Raw genomic sequence first — 18337 nt, 5'->3', positions numbered from 1 at the left:
TAAACAGGAAATGGAAATGTGAGGACGCGGGCATGTGTGGATTGTGACTGTCTATTAACTGGAAGCGCAATATATCAGGCTTAGACATATTTTCTACGTGTGTGTGTGTGTGTGTGTGTGTGTGTGTGTGTGTGTGCGTGCGTGTGTGTGTGTGAGTGTGTCTGCATGTCCCTGGCTCAGCAGGACTCCACCACCCCCTGCTGACTGTGACCTTCCATCCAAGAAAGTGGCCATGTTTCTCTCATTCTCTCCCACCCTCCAGCTCGTTCTTTCTGTCCCCAAGTCCCTCCATCCTGCCATCTTTTCCAATCCCCCAGCCATCTATCATCCCTCTGTTTTTGCCTCTGTCAACCCTTGATCCACCCATCCCTCCTTCAGCCTGACTGGATGATGCCTTCAGACCTTGATCCAGACCACCGAGAGGGGCTTCATGAATACATCATCCATCACCAACAGCAGAACACAGGAGACACACACACACCCACACGTACACAGCATATCAGCATTCAAACGTGATTAAACACACTCCTCACTTAGTGTGTTTGAGCATTACCATTTAAATATTTGTCACACCAGCTGATGCAGCAGGTGAGCGTGAATACACACCGTCCACTGAGCAGCATGTTTTTCAGAGGAAAACTCACTGCACTCCTGCTTTGCTGTGCCTAATTTTTCAATCTGTGCAAACACAATGATGGTTCACCGGATCATACACACACACACACACACACACAGACACACACACACACACACAGGCACACTGCTCTGCAGTCAGGCATCAGTGTGTCCTGTGTGAGGGATTATAGGGTGGGAATAAAGTAATTTAATGGCATATTTACATTGTTCTGGATGAAATACAACACAACAAGGGGAGGGGGGGGGGTGATGGGCGTGAAGCTCTGACTGACAACTTTAAACATCATTAGAGCAGTGGGACCAGTGGGTACAGTGGTCACACTGGTAGCTGCATTGCTACACCTGCAGAACTGCTGACTAGAGCGGCAAATCTTAAATTTAAGTCAGAAACAAATAAATGACTTAACAGTATTTCCCCCTCCTCCCGTATCCCATCCTGTGCACGGATAATGCTATTGACTAGCCCCCCCAACAACCCCCAGACCTGAATCCAGCCAAGTTCCTCTGGGATATCATGTATCGTTGCTTCCATCAGCCCCATGTCGCACCGCAGGCTGTTGAGGAGGTGTCTGATACCCTAATCCAGGTCTGGGGGGAGATCCCCCAGGAGACTCATCAGGAGCATGGACAGACATGGGGAGTGCATATACCCACGAAGACATACACACTGCTGAGCCAATTAGTGAGATGTCTTAAGGAAATCTGCAGAATTTAGCGAGAGCTTTTAGTTTTCCCACCATGATTCAGTCCAGTCATCAGGTGGGTTAATGATCCAGGTTTCCACTAAACATTCTTACTTATTTTTGTTCCAGCAGTGCAGTTGAATTCTTACTCATATTTATGCATAAATCAAGACATTACAAATGGTCTTTAGAGATCATACATAATTAGAATAATTAGAATTAAGGTTTACAGGACAGCATGAGGTTAGAACACTTGTGTGTCGAGTCCATTAGGCTGATTGGAGACTTGCCCATGAGTGTAAGTGTGTGCGCCCTGTGATGGATCAGTAGCCTGTCCAGGAAATATTCCATCCTCTCACCCAGTGACTACTGGAGCAGACCAAGAGCCTCCCCACTGCAATATTAATTAGGAAAAATGGTGGTTAAAAGAAAACAATTATAAATAGTACAACACGATAAACGTAATGATGGTGGAAATGTGACACAATAGGAAGTTCCCTTTAGAGACGGTGAATACATCCAGTGTCCATGTCCAGGTGAGGCTCCGTAGGAGGCCTCAATGCCACAACACAGTGGAAATGTCATCCATAACACTCGCCTCAGGATGCCAATCACTCCACAATGCTCCCCACTGTGTGTGTTTGTGCGTGTTTGACATTCCAGTATGTGTGGAGAGCTTTTAATGACTATTGATATAGCGTGCAGACCAAATCCCATGGATCTCTATGGGAGAATGAAGTAAGATTCAGCCGAAGCGTACGTCTAGATTTATGTTTCTCTGTCAGGGCTTATGAGTGTTAATGAGCTTGTCCATCCAAGAGGTTTATGGGCTGACGAGTCAATATGAGAACTACAGGTGTTTGCAGAACTACGCATGATTATACATCACGATAACGGGTCTGCGTGCTAAACGGTCGGCAGGCTGTCATTGGGTGTAAATACAGAAACAGATGGAGGGCTTACAGATAAATATCACACCAGTCTGTGACAGAGTGCGAGTCCAGCCTTTATCTGAGCAGGCAAATGCGGCGTTTGCATCTGTGAAATATATGATGCGTCTATGTAGGAGTGGTGGCGCAGCAATGTGGCCCCCGCGTCCCTAGAGGGGTCACGCTTTGTCCCTGGGACGTGTGCTCCATTTGCTATAGCAATAAGAGGGGACGATGGCAGATTCCAGCCTGACGCGCGTGTGTGTGTGTTGGGGTTAGCCCAGCTGGTGCACACAACCAATGCCAGGCTCTCCGTGCCCCCAGAGGGACGGGCACGCTGTCCTCACTGCAGGCCCCTGTGTAGAGCTGTGAACACAGAGACAGCAGCCAGCACGCACAGTACTGTGCACGTTTGGTTTTTATTTGGAAGGACCGGACAAGCGTTGGCACACGTTTATCTAAGGCCCAAGTGCCTCCAGAAGAAAGCACAGTTTAAAGTTAACTTGGTGAAATTCTATTTTTAATTCTCTTCCATTTTGTTTTTATTTGATTCATTGTTCAACCCAGACTGTTCAGATGAGGCCGAGAGGCTTCCGTCACATCAGCACCTGCACAATTACGTGCTTTAAACCTCCGCCGTGAGACGATCCGATTCAACAGAAGCCACAAAAACCTCTTCAGTAATAATCCCGCCAACCCAGTTACCTTTGACTTTGCTCTCTGCATTGGAGACTTTTTTTTTCATATGCTAAAAATGAGCACTACTTTATTGTGATTCCTGCTGAGATTGGCTCTTGAATAAGCCTCAGTGCTGCTGCGCTTGTTGCTTTTCCCCATTTTGACAAAATGAGTACATTTCTCTGAGGTTAAATGGGGGCAGGCAGTTCTATAGAGTGATCCCACATCAATTTTGGACAGATGGGAAAGTTATTAGTGAAGGTTGAATGAGGATGGAAACAGTTGATTGTAAGACAGCAGGTCAACTGCTCGGCGGTGCCATCTCACCTCAGAAATCATTATAACCAAGGGGGGAGTTGCATGAACAGCACCCACGTTAATGCATGTGTGTGTTGAACACAAACTTACCCAACTCAGCCCAGGCTGGTTGTGATTCATGATCTGGATTAACGCAGACATCCCCCTCAGAAACATCACCCTAGACAGAACTGTCGCCAGCTTCGCTCTGCTCTTTCATTTTAGAACAGAAGGCGTCACACAGCCTGACGTAATCAGATTTATCATGACTGCTGGAAACAGCCTGTCCTCAGAACACCAGGAGGATTCCTCCCCAGAATCAGAACATATGTACAGTTCTGGTGTTGCCGTCATCGGGCCCCATGTGGTTGAAAGCTAAGCTCATCCGTTAGCTCTCTTTATCATTTCTCCAGTTATAATTTATTTCTCAGCCTAAAACAGAATCAGGTAATTCGTAATTATCATTAATAATAACCTTTTAACTGTGGTGCTTTCTTGGCTGCTGCGTTTAATCCATAAAACTCAGCTAGTGGACGTTTCTGTCCATTTGCAGTCATTTATACAGAAGACTTGAGTAAAATGGTTTTCCTCCACTGACAACCTCATCAATACCTCATCGCTTCCCCTCATTTATATCTGTGAGAGTTTTCTCACAACACATCATTTCATCACGACTCACATTTGAGCACTCGACCCCACTTTCAGCCTTGAGATGAAGAACTCACAGTTCTGACCCAAAATGAAAGCACCTCTTTGCTGCAGATTAAAGGTTCTTCGAAGAAAAATATGGTTCTGCAGCAGCAGCGTGAGACATCGCAGCTTCCTAAAATCACAAGATCAGACAAGATACAACACACAATCGTTAAATGATGTGATTTTATTTAATGAGGGAAAATATCCCCACATCTGGGAATATTTAGGTCGACCAACCACGGGAAGGTTCGCCACTGTTCCCAGTCTCCTGCTTTTGTGAATAATGGTTCTGACTGGGGTTCTGGAGGTTTGGATAGTGTTTTTCCCCTTAATAAAATAAATCATCATTTAAAAACAGCATTTTGCATTTGTTATATTTGTCCGGTATTAAAATTGATCGGATGATCTTAAACATGTTCGTGGGACAAATAAGCAAAAGATAAAAGAACTCATGAATGGGCCAACACTTTTCCACAGCAGGAGTCTTGACTGTCCATTTATGATCCAGGACCGATGAACCCAAACAAGATGATATGGTTTATATGGTGCTTACTGCATATCCAACTCTGGTCCAGATGAGCAGTACAAACATTGTCTTAACTCTTCTTGATTCTTTTTCTTTGCTCCCGTGGATCTCTAGAGGAGGGACAAATGGGAACTACTTAGCCCTCCTGCAGCTCAGGCCTTCAAAGGAGACATTTTAAACGAGAGATCTCTACTGACAGGAGCAAATGTTCCGCTGGTTCAAGTCCATCCGTGTCCTTTACAGACGTGTTGTATGTCCGGATGACCAAATAAACATATTCCACGCTGCGCTCAGAAAGAACACATTTGCTTATCTCCCTGGAAAACCTAAATTATTTAATATGAAAGCAGGAGAGAGGGAGAAAGAGAGAGAGAGAGTAGCGGGTGATGTGCTTGGAGAAGAAAAAAAGGAGGGAGGAGGATGGTAGGAGAGTGAAGGGAAGGCCAGATGGGCAACAGTGGCTCAGAGCCAGAGATCTTTTTTTTAAGTGTGGTAAGAATAGATGAAATGCTTGAGGAGTCGGGCATAAAGAAGAACGTGAGGAGTGAACGTGAGATTGTATTTGTGTAAAGGCAAAAATCCTTCAGGGGGAAATAAGGGGAGACGGAGAAAGGCAGCATGATCCGACAACAGACAGAGGAACAGCTTCACTAACATATGATCGGAAGCTGGTGCCAAGTCTCCAGCACTCTGTCCTAAACACACAGGATAAAACTCAGAGCTTGTCCTGCAGGCTCCAGACTGTTAACCAGACTCACCCTTCCTCACCCTACCTCACCCTGCCACATGGTCCCTTGCAGGGTGTAGGTGGGGAGGTTAGGAGAGAAGGAGGCATGTTGGGCATGAGATTGAAAAAGTGGGGGGGGGGAGGGAGAAAATTAAATAAGGATAAAGGGAAAATGAGGTGTAGCAGATGTGAGAAGGAAAACAAACTGCATTTAGAGGAGGAGCTAGATAGATATTAATACTTCAGAAGGGGTGAGGGGGTAGAAGAGTCGAGGGGAAATGGGAAAAGAGAAAATGATGCAGAGAATTAGAGAGGGATGGAGGAACATAGGAAGGAATAGCAGGGTGGCAAGCGTGCCTGGAGCTGGACGGCGAGTGCAGCAAACAGATAATAAGGAAATGTGCTGTAGGCATGAATCAGATTCAGTAATTATATAGAAAGAGCAGTCTGCCTTAATTAGAACAGGATGGAGCTCAAGTGTCTGACACGAACACATGGAAAACACACGAGGAGCATGAATTGCAGCACTCATGAGGTGAATTATTACATAATTTATTTTTTCCTGCAGTCTGTTCCTGCTGGTGGCATTTCATAATGAGATTGGAGAACACGCATGTGCTCATCACCGCAATTACATGCAGAGCAAATTCACGACTACACGCAGGGTCAGGGTATACAGTAATGAATGCTGGGAGTGCACTTACAGGTTTACGCTCAGTGGGCTTCACTTTCATTCCCCACTGCCGCTTTCCCACTTTTAGCTGTTTATTCGATGTGAAGGCCGCCATTCCCAGGAAAGAGGAAATCTGATATTTTTTTGTCGCTAAAATACAAATAGTTGTGTCTGTCTAATTTGCCGAGGCTGTTTTCAAGGAATTCAACATCAAGAGGCATTACCGGTCGGAACAGGCTAACTTCTATGACAAGCTACCTGCTAACAAACGTGGTGAAAGTTTAGGAGGAAGTGGAAGCTGTCAACACCTCACCGTAGCACTGTTTCACGAGAGCCTGCGAGTCGGAAATAGCACAAAGGCGAGCTGGGAGGTGGCCTGAGGGACGGAGGTTGACACATCTGACACTGCTCGCTAATGCTAGCCACGGTACCGATGGAGGAGGAAAATCAACTCCTGCCTGCAACCAAGTCAGCAAAGATAGACATGAAGATGAAAAACTCCTCAGTGTGGTTCACCAACACCAAGAACTTCTCTCACCCGACATCTGAAAGTTCCTCTTGTGATGGAAGCAGTGATGATAAAGGCAGCATTCGCTGTGACATCAACATCCAGGTGTAATATAGATGTTCTGACCACAACGACACTCTGCAGCACTTCTCTTATGGGAGAGGTTTTTCTTCATTTTTTGTGGCTTTCAAATATGAAAAGTAGCGTGATCTTGACAAAATCTGTTCTGATTTATTTATATTTCATATAAAGAAGTGAAAAGCTATTTGCAACTTTAAAAAAGATGCATTAAATGGCTAATTTATATCTCATGGTAATGGGTCAATGAATGTCAGGAGTGTTTGGACCTCACCTCTTCACTTCACCAAAACCCAATTCTGATGCCAGTGTGTTTTCATTGGACATGTTTAATGAAAGTTAAAGAGAGAAATTTAAACATTTAAACCTATCGGAGGATCCCAAACCTACAGAAATGACGCCATCTGGGGTGGCAACGTCACATAGGGCAAAATGAACTCAATTGGGTATTATTGTTGTGATGACATTAAAGTACCAGACCAGAACATTCTGCTGCAGTAATCCAGTGTTGCCTGATCATCATGCTCTGCAGCAACAATCTTCTCCTCTGGTGAACACCACCATCTGCTTCTGTCTCATGGAGAGTCAATACCATTGAGCAGAGAGACTTGCTTCCACTTCTATTCGCATTGTGGCTAAATAAGATTAACTAACAGTAGCTGGTCCACCTCTGTACAAGCATGCTGATGACTAGATGAATATTATGTGGAAGTGTTTGTGCTGCTTTGCATACGTTTGCAGAAACCCTGAGTAGACCATGTCCTCAGGCCTGATTGGAACAAACGCAGATTTCATCAGTAAAAGCACAATCAATTCCCATCAGGGGTCCATTTTCTACACAGAAGGAAATCAACTCAAGTGGGTGGTTGTTTTTCTCAATTTGCGGGACTCTCGCTCAAGTTGTGGGCTCCCACCACCTTCGTTGGTTCAAAGTGTGGAACTCTGCAACTTTTTTTATAGGAAATCTCAGACTGAAGCCTTTAGTTTAAACAAGATGAATGAATTTAGGTTCCAGTTGGCATCAGTTGGTCAGGGCTAGGGTGATTAATTGGATAAAAGAAAGAAAAAAATGGGAGTCAACGAGAAACTGAAGACAACTGCACAAGCCTGTGTGTGTGTGGGTGTGGGTGTGTGTGTGGGTGTGAGAGAGGAGTCCCAGCACAATTCCTCAGTTTAGTGGAGCATTACAACTGATCAATGGCTCTGGTGCAGTGGGAGATGTCAGGGTTGGGGCTGCATATTCATACCATTACAGCTAAAGTGAGGAATAAGTCACTACAGGAGAAGCGTGTGTTCATTACATGGTATATATAGTAAGAGTTCAAGTGTTCTTCAATAGAATGACAGACCCTGCCTCCAGCAGACCAAAGTAAATATAATAAAGTGTACCGGGGAAGGTCGAGCTCCACAGATACAGTAATCCATCTTCGTTGGTCCTGTCACTGGACTTCACCATACTTGTCTGCTCACTACGCTGGCTCCATGCCTGGCTAATCGTGGACTTCTTATACTCCTGCTGTCCCTTCGGAGGTTTGGGAGCTCCTGCGTCTCTCGCTACAGCATTTAGATTACATAATTATATTAAAATTGTATCGCTCACGGCCCTGTTTTACAACAAAACACACCATTGATTCGAATTTTGACAAACGGGTCCTGATGTGTTCAGGTTCCAGGAGAGCTCATGGTCTGGATCTCACAGCTTAGGCCCAGTCTTAATCGTTCAGAAAAGAATGAAGATTTTCCTCTAATGGCAATCAATTGCAAACAGCACTTACAACAGTATCGATCAGATATGAGAAGTTCACAGCTCTTGTGAAATGTCCCCTCCTTCGGAAGGGACGCAGTCTCCTCTCTGGTGACAATGACACCCACGGTGCAGTGCACAACAACGCAAGCTGGGCTGTGAAAGCTAACAGAAACAGTCAGCCGATCAAACCACTGCTGCTGTGTGAGCAATGGCCTGTGACTAAGGATTCCGATACTGTCCCTCTCTGTTAATGTCGCTGTGTGTCTGTGTGTGTGTGTGTGTGTGTGTTAATGCCACCACTAAGAGTGCGTGTTTAGGTTCCAATAAAGGCAACATCAGCGTGTTCCTTGCGGTTCTCGTAGCTGAGGTCAGGTGTCGAAGTGTGTCTATAGATGGCAAACGTAAATCGGCCACAGGTGACGTCTTTATTGGCATCAAACAAAAGGAGGTATGGATTGAAATTGAGCAAGAAAGATGTCTGTGTTCCACTAAGTGTCCGCAATCGAACCGTAATGCCCGCTGTTACCATTATCAGGCGTCTTTTCTCATCTCATTAAGGTGTAATTACTTCCACTAGGATTCTCCTAGCTAGAATCTCTCCTTTCTATATGGATCACCCTCACTTCACTTTCATCCTCCTTCTGTTCTTCTAATCTCTTCCTCTTTGTTCTCAAAATATATTAACATCCATAGTCCCTGCTTGTCTCCTCCATCTTCTCTTTCACCACAGAAAACTTTATCTCACTTTATTTCTTTTAAAGCTTGGTTTTGTCAAAGGGACCTCTATCAGGTTTACACATCAAAGCCTGGAAGTTTCAGTGAATACACTTCAAAAAAGGGTTTTAAAGCCTCTTGCACTTGCAAAGTAAAGTCACTTAAGGCAAAACTATTTTTCAAAACATTGCCAATTGAAAATATATTCCTGGTATGGACTTTAAAGTGAATTTCCATGCCACTGTAACCCACTTCATTGTGTCTACTCTTCAGCGAGCAGCACATAACAACATTAGCGGCTGCTGTGACGAGAAAGCTGGACTGTAACACGTTTACTGTGAACTCCCTGAATGCATATCCAGCTTTAAATGAAGTAGTTCTGCTTGTGTCCTTATTAATGTTATACGATGCACCTTTTTCCTTCATCGTCTTGACTTTTTCCCCTGTGTTTTCACAAAACCCCGTTTCCTCTTTTTTGATTCTTTGTTTTTCCGTATTCACACCGCCGTCCCATCACTCATTGAAGTCTTACCTTCACAGCTGCTGTGTCCCTCCTCGTAGCCGGCGCTGCAGCTGCACTTCCCAATAGGCACCAGCCACTCTCCTTCGGCACTGCAATGCATTCTGGGAGGGCTGTCAGTGTCAACCTCCGAGTTGTTGACGCAGCTGCCGCGCACCTCTACCAGCGTGGCAAAAGCCGCCTCAGACACGGTGTCGGGGAAGACGGCCAGGTTCTGGACTGTCGCGAGACAGCGTTTGTAGTACACTCGAACGGCCACTAGGGCCACGCAGGCGCCAACGTCCTGGAAGGCCAGGTGGAAGCCTTTTCGGTTGAGGTGACCGATCTCACGCACTTCTGTGTTCAGCTTCATCTTCCTCTCGCCCAGGTCGCCCTGCGTGAAGCTCTCATCGGCGGCGATGGTGTCGATCTTGGTGTAGCGGTCCTCTCGGGTCACACCCCCAAGGTCTCTGTCTGACTCCACGTAGAGGAGGTTGAAGGTCTCTTTGCAGGTGCCCGCCACACCGGGGATGCTGTTGCAGTCACGCAACGTGAACTGGAGCTCCACGAAAATGCGCTGGCCACCCCGGCGGGCCACCCACCCCGTCTGCAGCCAGTTGTTCTGCTGCGTGGGTTCCATCACATTGCACACCTGGTACGTCCGGATTGGTTTGTACTTCTCATCCACGCCGCTTATCTCCTCCCACTGAGGGAACATGGAAGGGGAAAAAGCACATTTAAAAACCAGAAGTCATGTGAGATGATGACAAGGGTTAGGAAAAGTGAAAAGCAACACAGATAATCAAAGGTCAAATGCAGAGAAAGATAAAATGCCAATCTGATAAGTGGGTGTAGCAGCAGAGAGGAAATGACAAAGTGTGTTTTCACAGTCGTTACATCAGACCTTGAGTCAGTATGTGACAGACCTTAGTCACCGTGGCTGATCCATTACGTAGTGAAGCAAGAGTGAAGAAACTTTTCCCTAGCAGTCTAGATAAGGGCTTTTTTATTTGCATGGGGGCATCTTGAAGAGCTCCTTCAGTGGGATCGATTTTGCCAAAGGCCCTCAATAAAACCTCTTCACTCAAATCAGGCCAAAATTGTTGATTATTAAAAACAACCTTCTGCTGGCTAAAAACCACTCGTGTATTTCTCTTGGAGTTACATTAAACAAAGAGGTTTTTGAACATCATATTGATGTCTAGGTGGGTAGGATGCAGTATCGTAGCCGCCAGATTAGCATATTGATTGATGACAATGACAAAGTAGACAGAGCTTAAAAGAAAAGGGAGTAGCAGAAGATGAGTAGAATGAAGAGATGAGAATGAGGGAAAAGCGGCTTGTGGTTACGAAGCGGTTACAACTGTGAAGCCTTGTGAGGGAACATTTGAAGACCAACAGAGATCATGAAAAATGCAAGCAGGCAAACTTACTCCATTGGGGGGATAAGAGGTCCAGCCCAGCTCTGCCTGAGTCTCTTTAGAATTCAGCAGCACCACTGCAGAAAACAAAGAAAGAAATAGAGAGGACAACATTTAAAAAAGAGTCATTTCTCCTGTTAACAGCATACAAGTAAACAAAAGATGATGAATCCAATGGGAAATCCTAAATGTTCCAGTAACAATGTCACTTGCGACGAAATAGACAACATGTGTTTCATGCTTAAACTTCAACCTTTGAAGACTCTGAGCACCTTTCGTGAGCCGTCATTGTCCAGCCAGGTTGGTTTCAGCACCACAGACAGAGACACAGTCAGACGCTGCCGCCTATTTCAGGACCATTGACAGCGGAGGCTTCATCGTTAGCTCAGTTAGCATCACTTAATATCAAATGAAGGAAAACCCTTATATAAAAAAAGGCATTTTAGCTTATTCCTTTAAAATTTTAAAATCCCTAAATAAATATAACAGACTTCCATATAAAGTTGGAAATTTTAAAACACAGTCATTTTGGGAAAACACCACAGTTCCATTCTGTGAAGTCGGTTTGATGGTTCCCATGCGCACACGTGTAGGAATAATTATTAACCGTGTACTGAGTCACACGTGTGCACTGAAACGCACCAGTGGCCTTCAGAAAACCACAGAACTTTAACACGTGGTTCAGCCTTGATGTGTGGGGAACCGTTTCAGCATCTGCCTGCACCATTCAGCCATTATCAGCACATTTATCTTAATCTATAATGCAATATCAACATCTGGAGCAGCATATGGTCGGCCACATTATCGCCCCATTTTGGGAGGATTTTGCTGATACTATAGTTAGCCATACTTTATGCCCCAGACGCCCCCACCCCCAGACACCGCATGCACCATTTTGGCGATTCCTGCAGTGGTTTAAACACTTGCAGATTCAAAATAATCTCAGTTATGAGGCGTTAGAACCCTGGAGCTCGACCAACACCCAGGAGCAGAGCCACGCCTCCGCTGTGAACGTGTTTCTTGGTGTCTGACAATTTGACACATGAATGTGTGTAAAAACTGAGTCACCTTTGTGTCACTGACTGGTGGAACTGGCTCTGAAAGATGCGATTTCAGACTAGTAATGAGGCTAAATCAGGAATGTGCGAGGTATGAATCCTCCCAAAAAAAAAGCAAATAGAATTACCTGAGGTAGGACCAGAAGCATAATTAAATAAATCTAACAATAATACAGGTCATAATATCTGGCCAGCTGAATGTGAGGCATTTAAAACACGGTGGAAAAATTGGAATTGGTAATTAAAAAACTTGTCCAAACCTGGGAGCAAACGAATGAATAGATTTTCTTCTTTCAGGGTTGATTTGAGAATGAGATGGCAACACTTTGGCAAATGTGCAGGACCAACTATAGATCATTTCCTAAAGTAATTTAACTTTATTGTTTGGGGCTAACGCTGCTGACCAGAGCATAGCTCTGTGCTCAGCTGATAACATAGAGGCATTTGGAGAAGATTAGAATAGGCGAAGCCAAAACTGGTGGAGAGACACGGAGGAATGCTGAAAGGGAGGCTAAAGAAATACCGGAGGAGCGTGAAAGTGAAGAAAGACGAGAGAGAAAGAACGGGACAAGAAGCATAAAATAAACCGTCTGGGTCGTAAACGGACAGATCAGTGGGCAGACAATCAGTCAGAGTGAGAGAACCTCAGAGGACAAAGTTGGAACCGTGATCACACGCTGAATACATAAATCCTCTAATCACAGGCTTGTTAGGCAGACTAATGGGCCTTCAGTGACAGAGAGCCAGAGACAAAGTTTAGGGTGGAAGACTGAAGCTGGAGCCTGGCTGACTAACAAAGGGGGAGAGGTGAAAAACAGCTCTCTTCCTATTGCTCAAAGGCCAGACTAACAGCTGTGACACACTGGCTACTAGCTCTCAATTTCAATGGTTGCTTCATAATTACCCATCATTACAGGAACAATGTGTGTCTCTGAGCCTATTTTGCTTTTCTTGTCTGTTTGGTATCATTATCAGCCCTTTTAGGATATAAAAGGTGAGGCCGACTTCTTCTCGTTGTTCCCGGATCGTCACAAAAAGCAAAAAGAGTTATTTCTCACCTATGAGCGAATGTAGGCAGGTAGAAGTAAAGACCTGTGTGGTCTAATTGGTTCAAAAGAAAGCGTGAACTCCAAAAAAACAACTTTCATAACAGTCATTAAAAGACATCAAAGAAAAAGCCAGACGTGTTTCTCTCCAGATGAGTCCTGTCTGAAGGGGTCAGTCTGCATGTGCATCAGAGTAGATTTTATTATGGCGTCTTCCTGCCGCATCCATCTGACTGTTGTGGAAATGGAGGTTTCAGGGGATATTTTATTATTTTCTCCTTTGTTTTGCAGAAAGGTAGCTTCAATAAAAGTGTATGTGATATGTGATCTTCTCCCACCTTCGTTCCCTTGTCGCCCTCCCACTCTTATCTTTTTCTGGAATTTCATCGTGATGAACAAAATGAGCTTTTCGCCTCACTGATACGCAGAGACGGGGGGGGGGGGGGGGGGGGGGGGACGCTGCCAGGCTCAGCAGAAAGTCACGTGTTAATACTAAATAATTGGTATATTGAATGTTTTGACAGACGTTTCATTGGCTGTGGTTCCTTCAGCAACGCAGAAAAGGGATCTTTGTATTCTTTCACCTCCAAGGTCTAGTTCCAAATCAGAAGGAAAGAAAAACAGACTGGAGGCTCCTATTAAACTGGCATATGTATGTGTTCTTTCCAAAACTGGAGCATAGAATTCTAATTTGTTATTGACGCTACGTGAATTAAATAGAAGTGGATTACTGTACACGTGGAACATCCCAAATGTGTACTGTTCTAGACAAAAGGTGAATTAAATAACTCCTAGTTAAAGGAAGCTGCTTTCATCTTTCACCTCAGTGATGTTCTTTGCTTTCATGAAAGGATTAACTCTGGTGTTGGCTGTCCTCACCCTGACCTGCCTGCTCTTTATCAGGCAGCCAACACCAAGGCCGACCAGCTCAACCTGCCCAAAGAGGGAGCAGAAGATAAGCATATCTCCACAGGGGACCCATTGTCTGGACATTATCCTTCTTATACCACAGGGATGCGGGGGAGGGACTGACAACAGCCCGACACTGAGACGAAAGCGGAGGGAGAAATTCATTATGCTGGAAGTTAGAAGAGAAACCCTGAGAGTTGGAATCCCATCAAAACAAATCATACAATAAAGTCTATGTCCTCCAAAACTTGAATCTGGCACTCTGATGCTTGTGCCAGATTCAGGTTTCATGAGCTTTCTGGCAGTCTCCAGTTAAAAGAAGAACTGGACAAACATATTTAGGGAATCGCTCTCAAACTGGCCCACACATAGCAGGAAATGAAATGTAAAGTGAATCAGGAAACCACTCCCTGAAGGTGCTCTTCAAACAATGGTACACGGGTCAGATCCCTGAAGCCGATGTTTACCCAACCTGAGCTGAATATAATCAACTATGTCGCATTGTACAAGTGAAGCAACATAGAAACAACATGACAGAGATTCAATGAAGACAGATGCCCCAGAAGATGGAAAGCTAATCTAAATCCTTAATCCCTGCACATTACCACAATCACAAACGGTGACGTCCTGTTCGCTATGTTACGCGGCTGCTACGCGGCGAGCCAAGGGGAGGATACTGTAGTATAGAGGTGGACAGAAGAGGCGCAGCAATGCTGCTGTTAAACAGATAATAAAGACGATATATTGGGAGGAGCTGAAATGTCACATAAACCCACAAACAGGCACATAAAAGACTAATGGCACACAAGAATACACAGACAAATCTTGAATGAATACAGATACACACCACCTTCTGAGACAAATGGTGTCTAGGTGATCACTAGGTCCCTTTAAAAGCCCAACAAACACAAATATACGCACTCCCACAGACGGTTGTGGAGCCATAACAGCTCCGACAGCTGAGGGTTTAACAATAAACTGAATCTTCTCATTAAAAATTGATGATATGATGCACCTAAAAAGGTTTCAATTACAGGGAACTGTCTGGCTTCGATATCCCACAATGGAATTGACCATTGTCAGCTATGAGAACAGGGCGAGGATGAGAGAACTGTGGCGCCTGCAAGTCCAGCCTAGTTTAGAGGTGAGGCTGAGAGGATTGTGTTTAAAGGGGTTTCTTATTTTCAAACACGAAACAGCAAAACAACAATTATCAGATTTTTCTACATCTAAACCAATGAGATGTTTTAGCAACCAGAGAAGACGACGCTTCGGAACATTTAAGTGAATGTGAGGTAATTGACCTGTAGCATCTGTGTGTTGGCATCAATGAGGGATCCAAAACAGCGATGGACTTTAGTGCTAGGGACAATTGTCTTGGCGTCTGTTTGTTAGCCATTTGAGACTAACTTAATAAACTTAAATTAAACCCTGAAACACGCCTCAGCTAACTCTATTCAACAAAACCAAAATAGCTTGAAAATTAAAAATGCAGCAGCAAAATACGTCACTGGGATGTGTAAATTGACGAATAAGTCAATAAGAGCTATAAACTTCCTTGTTTTCTTCTGTTGTCTTCATTTTTCCCCACAGTTCCAGTCTTGAATCTGAATGACCACCTGTTAAGCCAAATCTCTGGAGGGAAAATAAAGTGTGTGTGTGTGTGTGTGTGTGTGTGTGTGTGTGTGTGTGTGTTGGGGGTGGGGGGAAGAAAAGACTCATTGAGTCGGTGAGGCAGCAGAGTCTGAGAATAAGAAAAATCTAAATTCAGACCGAGATTGAAGGCTCACAGAAAAAAAAGGGAAACCCGGTTTATATTGAAAAGAGCCGCATAAACACACACCTGTCGGGAGTTTATTAGAAGAATAAGTCTCAAAGCTCAGTGGCACAGACATCAGTTCCTGCACATCTCCGCAGGCAGACGCAGTAGGAATCCATGATGGTGTTGGAGGCAACATGACAGAGCGGCAGCAGAGGAGGCCACAGGAGCAGAGGGCTAAAGGGACCTCGTTTCAATTCAAAGGTCGTGTAAATGGACGTAATTGGTTGTCTGAGCTGATACAGCAGGAGAAGCGAGAGAGTCGTCAGGTCTTATTGTTCTGACAGACCAGTTCTCAGGTCTGAAACGGGCTGTACAGATAACAGAAGCACGCATTTACTTCATCTGAGTGCTTATTATAATGTTGCACTTCACACAGCTCAGAACACATTTGATCACATCATGTCCCATTTCCAACACTGGGTTACGTTTAAGGTGATTTCAGGTTTAAGTGACGTTGGCAGGAGGAACAGGTGGACTGTGACGGTCGACAGGAAGCTGAAGAGGAGACGAAGGTGGAAGCCACTTCAGAAAGAGCCCCCTCAACACTCCCAGAGCCTTAAATATAATGCCGCACCACTCCGAACCAGAAAACAAGCAGGCAAGAACGAAGGTGAAGAGACTCGTGGTTCAGAGCTGGAAAAGGATGAGAGGAAAAGATGCTGATGAAGGGCTTCCTGATGCTGCCGTTAGTGGCTTCATGCTTCGAAGCTGAAAACTGCCAAGTAAATAACAGCAGTTGTTCCAAACAGGAACACCTTATTGGTAGAATTTAATTAATCCCCTGAGAAAATAAAAATAAAAACTTACTTGAACTTTTTTAAATGGTCACATTTGACCAGCATCATTTCAGTGACAGTGTCTTGTTGTCCGATGATGATTAGTGACTCTTACTGCTGTAAATGAAATATAAAAGTCCACTTCTGATACTTCAGGTCGACTTCTCTGCAGAACTGACGATGATCACGGCAAAACTTGAATGAAATAGAAAAACGAACTAAAATTATGTTTGTTCCAACGTCATCTGGGCAGGAGTGAAAATCATCTTGGCGTCTCCATATTCATCCTTTAATTCATCAGTAATGTCTTCATATCTTTAAAATGACACTTTCACCACCACTTGGGTTGTTTTTCACGTATTATTACTAATATTACCACCATTACTGCCTATTCTATTTGAAAAGCCTCTTCAAATAGAATTTTCCTCTCGTCTGCAGTTATATTTAAATGTAAAGTTGTGTAGTTTAATATCTCATTTTGTATTTTAAATAATAAATGTGACCATGTATTTCTGATATCAGTGTGTGTGTGTGTGTGTGTGTGTGTGTGTGGGCGGGGGGGGTTGGGGGGTCTACTATTTTGCCTTTTCGAGACATTTAACTGGACTTCGGCTGCAGCTCAAACATATTAAAATCATTTGGAGCTTTGCAGGGTTTCTGAACAGCACAAGCATTAAATAGTGCCACATATCTGTCTAGTGCTCAGTGAGGCATCTCTAAGTGTGCTTGCACAACATTACAGGACTCAAGCGAGAGCGAAGAGTGCCCACAGTTCATTACATACAAGAGCAGAGATGAGCCAAACACTGTCTTGGGCACGTTGGGGCACGTGCACGGCAGCTTTAGGATGGAACACACTGTGGAAAATGAATGACCACATTTAGCAAATGTTGCATTTTTACATCAGTATTGTAGCAAATGCTACCAGAGTGGGGTTAAAAACCAGAATTGTGGCGTATTTAGGAAGAACAGTACACGTCCCTCTTCTGCCGTGTGACCAGTGAGCAGATACCAGTTTGACCAGTAGACCGAGCCCAGCAGACTGGAACGAGTGCACTATTGTTGAGCATGCCGCCATCTGTCGCTGGTAGTGGACTGTGTGACGTGATACAACACATTTCTACTGGGGAAATGTTTAGAAAAGGCAAAAAATAAAGTCACCGTGCCAGCAGGGCTGAAGACAACGGGGTCGGCCGGCCCGTCCAAGGCGTCCCTCTCTTTAGTTTTTGGGGGAGTTGGTAAACAGACGCCAGAGTCTGAGTTAAAGGAGAAGTTAACTTTTTCTCCGCGCTCACTGACGCATAATTACGCACTGTTGTCGCTGTGACAAGTGCGAACTTTAACCTTTCGCAATGCAGAGAGTCTTTCCAAAGCCATTAAAACGAGGCAAATGTAAAGCTAAAGTGGCGTGCGTGGCATTTCTGTCTGCCTCCAGAAGACAAAAAACCCTCACAGTGTTCCAAACACTGCTGAGCACATGCACGTGTAACACACAGCGCTAGCCGTCAGCATTTTAACAGAGACGCGGAAGAGATGTAGCGTGCATGTGTGTGTTCAGCAGCCCCACACACACACACACACACACACACACACACACACACACACACACACACTAATTATCTGAATGTCCAATAGGAAAGCCTGTTATACGAACACTAAATAATAGAAGTGTATTTTTGCACTGTGCCACCCTTTCCCCGTCATATAGTCTCCACGGTGCAGCCAGACTGCATTATTTAACAAAAATACATTTCAGGCCACCGTCCTCAACACAGCCTGCTGGGCCCTGTGAGTTTTGATGTCTCTGCAACAAAGAGAGAGCGAAGACATGACAAAACAGATGACAGAAAGGGAGAGCGAGAGAGGTCACTATTGTGCATGACAAAGCCAAGTAAATGTCATTCCCTCCAGGCCTCC

General features: G+C 44.6%; 1 protein-coding gene across 3 annotated transcripts in view; it reads right to left on the bottom strand.

Moving 5' to 3' along the window:
- The window catches only part of LOC101064995 (ephrin type-A receptor 7), a 102632-nt gene that overhangs the window by 65543 nt on the left and 18752 nt on the right, over positions 1-18337 (bottom strand). For all 3 annotated transcript variants that reach the window (XM_029844923.1, XM_029844924.1, XM_029844925.1), the window contains exons 2-3: positions 10822-10886; positions 9422-10094 (exon numbers count right to left, since the gene is read on the bottom strand). In XM_029844923.1, the coding sequence (XP_029700783.1) occupies positions 9422-10094; positions 10822-10886 (738 nt within the window). The remainder of the gene's footprint in view (positions 1-9421; positions 10095-10821; positions 10887-18337) is intronic.

Source organism: Takifugu rubripes, chromosome 12, assembly GCF_901000725.2.
Source record: "Takifugu rubripes chromosome 12, fTakRub1.2, whole genome shotgun sequence".
Classification (NCBI taxonomy): Eukaryota; Metazoa; Chordata; class Actinopteri; order Tetraodontiformes; family Tetraodontidae; genus Takifugu; species Takifugu rubripes.
This window is presented reverse-complemented; position numbering and strand designations above follow the sequence as displayed.